This window comes from Megascapheus bottae, chromosome 10, assembly GCF_031878675.1.
Source record: "Megascapheus bottae isolate mThoBot1 chromosome 10, mThoBot2.hap1, whole genome shotgun sequence".
NCBI lineage: Eukaryota > Metazoa > Chordata > Mammalia > Rodentia > Geomyidae > Megascapheus > Megascapheus bottae.
Window position 1 is genome coordinate 28,666,073 of NC_143518.1, and position 9,661 is coordinate 28,675,733.

A 9,661-nucleotide genomic window follows, 5' to 3' on the forward strand; every position below is an offset into this window, starting at 1 on the left:
AGTAGTGTTGTGGCTCATGTGGCAGAGCACCAGCCTTGAGCAAAAAGTATCCAAGCACAGTACCTAGGCCCTGAGCTCAAGCCCCAAGACTGGCATTTAGGGAAAAACAAAAACAAAAACAAAAAAAACCTGACTAAAAGACTATAACAATCCTGTGATTACATATAAATCTTTATTTCTTTCAGAGGAAGAGGATAAAACAAAATAGCCCTCAAGGAGCCTCTCTTTATGACTACATTTTAACCACTTATTTTGCTATTTTACTTAGCTATTTTGCCAATGATTCTAAGGTACTCAAAAGTATTTAGACCTTTTACTTACCTTACAATGTACAAATGTACTTTTGATTACATGAAGGACAGAAGAAGGGAGACTATGAATATTTTCTAGAATGACTGATTCCTGTGTAGTGCAGACATGGTGAACACATCCTGTAAGAACTCCCAAGACCTGCACCATTGTCTGGAAATAAGAAGTTTCATTCTAAATATACATTTTTGTGTACATTAAAAAATAACAACTATGTGTGTACTAGGGACACAGCAATGAACAAAACCTTGCTCTTTTCATGGAACCACAAATATTAAACCCACTGGCTAGCAACTTGGAATCTTAACCCACACTTCAAAGCATACTGTAGGCACTCTAAACATATGTCTTACAATTGGAGGGAGGGTGCTATCTTGTTACTTTTCCTCTTGTAGTAAAGCAGTTATTTACATGTGAAAGGGTATCAGTGTATGTGAATTAATGTACCTCCTATCTGGCAAATATCATGTAACCCTTTTATTAATTACAATAAAAAATTTTAAAAAAAAGAATGTATAAAAGAACTCAGAATTCATCTTTCTATAGTCAAGTCATTTTACTTATAATTCCAAAAAGATAAAATTATTTTAAGCCAGATGTGGTAGCTCACATCTGTAATCCTAGCTACTCATGAGGCTGAGATCTGAGGACTGAGGTTCAAAGCCAGCCCAGGCACTGAAGACTATGAGACTCTTATCTCCAATTAACCAATAGAAAAACAGAAGTGGCTTTGTGGCTCCAGGGATAGGGAGGTAGCCTTGAGCTGAAGAGCTCAGGGACAGCGCCCAGGCCCAGAGTTTAAGCCCCACAACTGACAAAAAAAGAAAAGAGTTATTTCATTTATTTAGAAAGAGGGTTTCACTATGTAGCCTAGACTGGCCTCAAACCTGCAACCCTGCTGCCTCAGCCACCCAAGTGCTAGGACTACAGGTATACGGCTATACTCAACTGCTCTCTCCCCCTTTCTAATGCATTGAACTTACTTGTAAAATATTCCTTAGAGTGGTCTGGATTTCTAAATTTTGGCTTGACAGACCTCCAGCTTGACTGGTTAATTCATGCATCATGTCATCAAATAACTTTACAGTCTATGGAAAAAATAAATCAGGTTATAAATAGGAATACAAATGACTAGAATAATAAAGATAGATTTTTAGGCACAGTAGCTCATGCCTGTAATCCTACCTACTCAAGAGGCCAAGATCTAATGATTGCGTTCACAGCCAGCCCAGGCACTAAAAAATGTCCATGAGACTCATCTCCAATTAGCCACTGGAAAAACTGGAAGTGGCATTGTGACTCAAGGGGTAGGGCAGTAGCCTTGATCTGAAGAGCTCAAGGACAATGTCCAGGCCCAGGGTTCAAGTTCCACAACTGACCAAAAAAAAAAGGGGGGGGGGATACAATAGGTAGACTTGACTTTACATTATTATTAATCATCTATTATCTAGCATAACAACTACAGCCAATTATGTTTAAAAATTACTAATTAAAGCTGGGCTCTGGTGGCTCACACCTGTAATCCTAGCTACCTAGGAAGCTGAGATCTGAGGATCAAGGTTCAAAGCCAGCCCAGGCACTGCTAAGTCCTGTGACTCTTATCTCCAATTAACCACCAGAAAACTGGAAGTATTGCTGTGGCTCAAGTGCTACAGCACTAGCCTTGAGCTAAAGAGCTCAGAATCAATGCCTAGAGTTCAAGCCCCGTGACTACCCCCCACCCAAAAAAAAAATCTCTAAACTTTTCTACAATACAGTCCCTAAAAAAGCCTTGAGAGGGGTCAGGAGTGTGGCTAAGTGGTAGGTAGAGTGCTTGTCTAGCATGCATGGGTTTGATTTCTCTGCACCATATACACAAAAAAAGTCAGAAGTAGTGATATGACTCAAATGGCAGAGAGCTAGCCTTGAGAAAGCTCAAGGGAAGTGCCCCAGAGTTCAAACCCTAGAATTAGCCAAAAAAGCCTCAGAAGATACATGTATTTTTATTTATTTTTATTATTTCAGTCTATTTAGTAATGTCACTAATAGTTACTAAAATCAGTCAATTCGTTTGCAGATGCAACAAATGCAAATGATTCCCCCCAAAATAAACAAATGTCTTAATCAGAATTCATGTAGGCATTAACAAAGCTACTTTCTGTCGTGGCCATAATTTGTAATGAATCATCCATTCATTATTCACCTCGATTCTGACTACTACTTTTAACTTTTCACTAATTTAAGCTACTGTTCTTAAACTATTATAGCAGCTTGTAATTTTACAACTAAGTTTTCTGTCTACTAAGGCAGCCACAAAAATCAAGTATGCAGTTAAAAACTATACAGTATAATTTTTAAAAGACCTAACACATCTCTGTTTTCACTACTAGCAAATGTTTTTCTGGTAGTGATGAAAAGGTTCTAAGAAATGTTCAGAGTGAAGGCAAAGGAATTCTAACAATTAAAAGGTAAACTTAATATTTTGCCTCAGGCTGGGTGTGGTGGCTCATACCTGTAAACCTAGCTACTCAGGAGGCTGAGATATGCGGATCAAGGTTCAAAGCCAGCCTGGGCAACACAAAGTCGAGAAACCTCTCATCTCCAATTAATCACTAGAAAATGGGAAGTGGGGCTGTAGCTCAAAGGTAGGGTGGCAGCCTTGAGCTGAAGAACTCAGGGACAGCACCCAGGCCAGGGCTCAAGCCCCATGACACCCCCCTCCTCCCAAAAAATTTTGCCTCAGTAAAAGATGCATCATCCTAACTAGATCTGTTTATTTGACACCAAAGTGTCTTTAGCTCCCTTCACTTAAAAAAGACACAAATATCTAATAAAAAATACTAAAGTCTGTGAGTTAATTTTTTCTCTTACTCTAGCTTACAAATATTCCAGCTTTTCTTCTTTTAAAACTGTAATAACTTAACAAATATGCATTAAAGAGAATATAAAAGTCACTTTGCTAACTTCCATCACTCCAAATGTTCAATTAAGAGCTTTAAAATGTAAATATATTTAAAGTCAATGACAATTAGTAAAGGACCCATCTATTTAGTAAAGGATCTGAAAATGTCATAGTTTATCACCCAATGATCGAAACACTATTATATTCTTATATTCCATCTACTTTTTAACTACTTATTTTTAGTTTGGTTAATAAAGAAACAGATCCATAATTAAGAGTTATTTTAAAAAATGTAAAACTAGGCTTTAACAATCTTTATAACAAGTAGATTAAGATAATCATACTCTACCTTTGGTAAGACTTGTGAAAAGAAAGCTTGTTCCAGTGTTAGGTGATTCATATGAGGTAAAAACATCTCTATAATAACTTTCAAAATTTCTGTAAACCAAAATAGAAATATTTTGTAAAAACACTAAATCATGACAAATATATAAGTACGGTAGTACTATCAATCTAAAGCTTTGTCAAGTTTCAAAATCCAGGTTCTACACAAATAAATTGAAGTTTTAATAGCAAAAAATATTTATAATAGCAAAAATGCAAAAAATAAATAAAAGGAAATCAGCAGCTAAACACCAGTTAAATGGATGTAGATATATCTATGAAACAGGATCTATTATCATGAAGATGTATTTTTAAAACATACAAAACATTCTACAATACTTTATAATTCCCAAAACAGTAAATTACATGTGGACCTAAAGAATAACAGGCTGATAAGAATGAAATTACTCTCATCAAAATCTTAACAATTTCAATTAGTGGATACTTCATTATCATTTCTAATTCTGTGAACATCTCAGTGTTTTACAATAAATATGCAGAACTTCTAGAGTCAAAATAAAAACCAACTGTTATTCTAGGGGAAAGAATTCAGACCTGAATGCCAGTGGTCAAGCCTAAGGATCCAAGCTTCTCAGGAAGCTGATATCTGATGATCACAGTTGACAGCCTGCCCAGGCAGACAACATGAATTGTCCAACGAACCAGCAAAACACCAGAAATGTAGCCGTGACTCAAGCAGTAGCATTTTTCACTCAAGCCTTGAGTGAAAAATACTAAAAATACTAACCAGCAAAATGCCAGAAATGTAGCTGTGAGAGGCTCTGAATTCAAACACACAAATTAGATCCCTGTCCCGCCCCCAAACGGGCAATACAGACTCAGAATTGTAAGCATACAATCCACAAGCAAGTGAAATATAAAAAGAATGTTAACTCAAAATACGAGTAAAGAGAACAGGACTTACCTATTTACCTCTTCTGGCTAAAACAATCAGTCACTCTTAAGACTTAATGAAGACAGATGGGGATGAGAAAGTCAGGCTTCTCTAAGTGACAAATTGTCATCACCTGGACAAGTAGCCTTTCCTAAGAAAACTACTTTCTGACACTAAACATGCTAGATATTGAAAGTTACTAAATAAACTAAGAATTACATTTTTTTATAGGTCTAATCATAGTGTTAACAACATGGAAGAATTACAGTGCCCATACATATATATCACCCTATCAACCACAAAACTCCCTGGAACCTAACCAAAATGAAACAAACTGTGATTTGAACAAATTCACCCATATGAGTGAAGTTTACAGAAGGCAGAAAATCAAAAATCATCAAATGTAAAGGAAACATAAAACTGCCAAGTCATATTGTATGTAGAATTAGGCATTAATAACATCGAAGTAAATCACATAAACAAAATAATTTTACTTACGGATGTGCTCAATCCAACTCTCAGAATGTTGATACATGGAGTAAAATACAGTTAGGGAAAATACTAATGTGGTAGTAATAGGATGTTCATTACTGGCAATAAATTACAAAGGATTCCTTTGGAATTTAGCAATAATTCAAAAGAGACTCAACTAAAATTACTGGCTTCTACTTTGAAAACTGAAAACATTTCTTAGGAAAATAACAGTATTATGAAAATACTTTTAAAATTATTGATGGAAGTTTACCTTTTCAAGCTGTGTAGTTATAAAAGACTTTTGACACAAAAACAGGGATATTATAATCCATGGTTTCTAGTATCTATCTCCACAGTATTTGTTTTACTGGTATCTGCCTTAAGTCTTTTCAAGTTTCTCCATACCTATTTTACCTATGTGACTAAACTAAATCTCCTCTGCACACAGCAGAAACCTGCAAAACTATGTCCAATATAGAAGTGGTGATTTCTGCAATAAACTAAACTTGCGCACCAATAAAAAATGCTAGGTATTTTACTAATACAACATTGTTAGGATAGAATGTACCAACATGAGAAATGAAAAACATAACCATCACAATAATACAAGAATTGACTCCCACAATCTTAATATTTGTGTTTTGCAGCAGCAAAAATGATAAAAGTTCATTCAGGAATTTATGGAATTTCATTAAAATTTATCTTATGGAAAAATTCCAATGAAGCTCAAAGAGTCTTGCTATTTCAGAATTAGTCATGTTACATAATGTAAGCAAATTCCAGTGATGCTCAAAGAGTCTTGCCATTTCACAATTATGTTACATAATGTAAGCACATAGGTAAGGACTAAACATTATGAAAATATGTACAGGTGTTCTGATTTCATTGAGCTTAAGAATACTACAAAATACTGGCATAATATTGTCTGAGACCTTCAAGCATTTTTGAAACACACTTTTAGCATTTTTACCAAACACATAATCCATGCATCGTTCTAGGTGCTGAGGATAAATTCAGTGGGCAAAATGAAATCCCTGTCTTTATACTTTACTAGTCAGTGAGGGAGAGAAAGTAAGATCATTTCTGTTAATAATCAAATGCTCTCTAGTAAATTCCATCGGACAACGTGATGTAAGTTTAACAGGACGGGTTTGGGGAGACTACATAAGACTGACAACTCTAGAGTTAACTGACAACCTCTAAGATGCTAACGTTAGCGCTAAGACTTGAATAACACAACTTCCAAAAAGCCAAGTGTGTGTGCCAAAATAGCTTCAAGCTCTACTGGAAGGCAGAGGGTGGTAGGAGGATGGAAAGCTCCAAGGCCTTTTAACCCGCAGGGCTGGGTCCTGCGGCCGCATTTACCACCACAAAGGCAGGCACTGCGGAACTGTCAGCGCCTGGCAAACGGCGGCGTTCCCCGGTTCGGAGACCGCAGGTTGAAGTCAAGGAGCGAAGCATCTGTCTCTCCTTAGCAATCAAAGGGCAAGAGATCCCGGAGGAGCGGCGGGAGCGGGAAAACACTGCTCGTGATGGCGTGTCTTTTTCAACCTTTGGCACCAGAGCAGAACGACACCCACGCTGCAGAACCAGAGGAGAGGCAGAGCTCCCACTTGACACCTCCTTTACGGATGGTAAAAAAACAAAACAAAACAAAAACCTCGACAACAAACCCTAATCGGCCTCACGGCTGGCGTTCTGGGTTCCCCAGCAAGAAATCGTCCCGGCCGCCATGGGCGTCCGCGACCCGCCGCCCCTTCCCACTCCCCTCCGGACCGCGTAACCGCCAAGGATATGAGCAGCCGCGGCAGGACAGAGGGCAGCTCCCGCCGGCACATCTCCTCCGGCCAACTAGTCACTTCCTCCAGCGGCACCGCGCTCGCCAGGGCCGTGCGTTCCTGAGACATCCTTTCGCCGACGACCGCCACTTCATACCGGTCCCGCCACAACAGACGCCGGAAGTGACGCCGACCCAGAAAGCTTTGCGCGCCCTCCTGAAACCATAGAGAGGAAGCGGGAAGCGAGTTCCCGGCTGAGCTCACGCTCCCCGCGGACCGGAAGCTGGGGCCCTCTAGCCTTCAGGAGGACTCGACTCCTTGGTGCGCGCGCCTTCACGCCGGAAGAGCCTGGTTGATTTCCGGCGTGGCCTACCTGGACGCCCAGCAAACCTCCTGAGTCCTGTATCGCCTGGCTGTTCCGTTTTTACAACTAGGTAAGACATTTCGGAGGAGATAAGGTAGGAGTTCCACAGGTTTGCTTTCCTCAGTCCCCGTGTGGATTGCAGATTGCCAAGGTTAAAGGTCCCATGTGACCCACAACGTGGGGGCATAGGTTTGGTTTGTTGTTTTAAGTCGGCTTAATCGTGTGTTTCCCTGTGCAAAGGGAATAAATGCCCCACCTGCGAGAACTGTACGAATTGAAATCTGAAGTACTGAGTGTGCTGTATAGTCAGTACAAAGATGTTCAATGAAGCCGTTTCCACTTGGTATAGACCTCCAGTAAATACAGTGCCCTAATCTTGTCTCAGCTTTACATTCAAACTAATCTTTATTATTTCATTCGGAAATCACTTAAGTTCGCAGGTCTGGACTACATGCTTTAGATGGGGTCATTCGAATAAATTTACACACACCAGAATATGACCTGTCTGTATTTTTAAAGCGATGCTCACTGCAACCTTGAGTTCCTGTTTACTTTTTTCAGGCAGTAACTGAAGTGAGGAGATAATGTCTATTTAGAGGTTGGGTATATTTGTATGTATCTAGGCCTTCCTGTCTGAAAGTTATGGTCTTTAAGGCTAGGAGCATAGCTCAAGAAAATAGAGCACCTGCCTAGCAAAAAGCAAAGCCCTGTGTTCAAACCTCAGTGTAGCATGCATGCATAAATAAATGAATAACATTTTTCTTGAACTTTATGCTCATTTGGCTGCTGTTGTTTTTAATTTACTCTCTAACTTTTGAGCCTAAAAGTTCAGTGTGTCTTTTCCTAAACCTAATACACATTACTTACACAGCTACTTTAGAAAAAGGTGGTATATGTGGAAAGCTATTAGATATTCTAGCAAACTAGACATTTTGCTGTAATCATTGTTTTTTGATTGTTTTTTTTTTTTTTTCTACTTTAGGGCTAAATTGAAAGAAGAACAAAGACCTCAAAAATCTTGCAAACAATTCTAAATATTTGTCATGGTGCATAAGCCGCTAAACAGAAACAGACCCAATGAAAACTCATTGCATAATTGAAGCAGATTTGAATGTCATCACATTGTTCAGAAGTTGAAGCATCTTCCTTTGAATTGAAGGATTGGGTGCACATAAGAAGAGAATGACCTTTCAATTTAATTTCACAATAGAAGACCAGATTACCACCCTTGAAGATGGAGCTTTGACCCTGGATTCCCCAAAAGAATCATCAGCCTCAGAAAATGAGAAAGGAATACACAGGGACAGAAAATGTTCCAAAGCACTGTCTGATGTGCCTCAAGATCATTTGTTGAAAACTACATTAATGGAAAATATAGACCCCTCCCAAGATCCTGAAAGCCCACTAAGAGCAACTAATGGGTCAAGTGATTTGGAGCCAGATAAAAAACAGCCCTGCTTGAGAGTTGCCAAAGAACATGCTATACCTCAAGATTTGAAGAAAGTGTTAGAAAATAAAGCCAGAGAAATGTTACCAGATATCCAGCATATTAGAATGTCAGTAGTGAAAAACAGCTTGTTGAAAGGAAACTTCCCTGGAGAAAACATAGTTTCAAAAAGCTTTTCCTCACACTCTGATTTGATTCCAGGTGTTTATGAAGGAGGCTTAAAAATCTGGGAATGTACTTTTGATCTTCTGGCTCATTTCACAAAGGCCAAAGTGAACTTTTCTGGGAAAAAAGTGTTGGATCTTGGCTGCGGATCAGGGTTGCTAGGTATATTTGCATTCAAAGTAGGGGCCAAAGAAATTCATTTTCAAGATTATAACAGTTTAGTGATTGATGAGGTGACTTTACCTAATTTATTAGGTAACTCCACTTTGGATGATGAAGAAAATGATGCCAAGGAACCAGATGTGAAAAGATGCAGAAAATCAAAAGTAGCACAAGAACTATCTAAATGTCGGTTTTTTTCTGGGGAATGGTCTGAGTTTTGTAAGCTTGTATTAAGCAGTGAAGAACACTTTGTAAAATATGACTTCATTCTCACCTCTGAAACCATTTACAACCCAGACTATTATAGTGCTTTGCACCAGACATTCCTCAGACTGTTGGGGAAAAATGGACGGGTGCTTTTGGCCAGCAAAGCACATTATTTTGGTGTTGGTGGAGGTGTTCATCTTTTTCAGAAGTTTGTGGAAGAAAGGGATGTATTTGTGACTAAAATCCTTGAAGTAATCAATGAAGGACTAAAGAGATACCTAATTGAAATGACATTTAAGTATCCAAGTTAATATTTGCTGAGAGACGTAAGTAAAATAAACACAGTGACCCAAAACTTGTGAATATTCAGTTTCTGTTCTGCTGTTATTTGTTACAGGTTTTGGGGTTTTTTTTTTTTGTTTGTTTTTGTTTTTTTTTTGTGTGGGGAAAGCAAGTGGTTTTATTGATGAAAGCAACCTACAAGAGTCCACTCAGGTATGTGGACAAGACAAAACCCGAGCCCAGGCTTTATGCTTCTCCTCAGGCCCCTTGGGGGCAAGCTTCTCCTGCAGCTTCCTCCACGTGCCTTTATTCG

General features: G+C 38.7%; 2 protein-coding genes across 5 annotated transcripts in view; one reads left to right on the forward strand and one right to left on the reverse strand.

The window, feature by feature from the left end:
- The window catches only part of Firrm (FIGNL1 interacting regulator of recombination and mitosis), a 42,430-nt gene extending 35,549 nt beyond the window's left edge, over window positions 1-6,881 (reverse strand). For all 4 annotated transcript variants that reach the window (XM_090340481.1, XM_090340482.1, XM_090340483.1 and 1 more), the window contains exons 1-5: window positions 6,740-6,881; window positions 4,968-5,007; window positions 3,540-3,628; window positions 1,293-1,397; window positions 322-462 (exon numbers count right to left, since the gene is read on the reverse strand). In XM_090340481.1, the coding sequence (XP_090196607.1) occupies window positions 322-462; window positions 1,293-1,397; window positions 3,540-3,628; window positions 4,968-5,007; window positions 6,740-6,850 (486 nt within the window). In that variant the 5' untranslated portion in view covers window positions 6,851-6,881. The remainder of the gene's footprint in view (window positions 1-321; window positions 463-1,292; window positions 1,398-3,539; window positions 3,629-4,967; window positions 5,008-6,739) is intronic.
- A 1,191-nt stretch (window positions 6,882-8,072) lies between these two features.
- Mettl18 (methyltransferase 18, RPL3 N3(tau)-histidine) lies at window positions 8,073-9,411 on the forward strand. Its single transcript, XM_090339783.1, has one exon. The coding sequence runs from the start codon at window positions 8,268-8,270 to the stop codon at window positions 9,375-9,377; it is 1,110 nt and encodes a 369-aa protein (XP_090195909.1). The 5' UTR covers window positions 8,073-8,267; the 3' UTR covers window positions 9,378-9,411.
- Window positions 9,412-9,661: the final 250 nt, after the last annotated feature.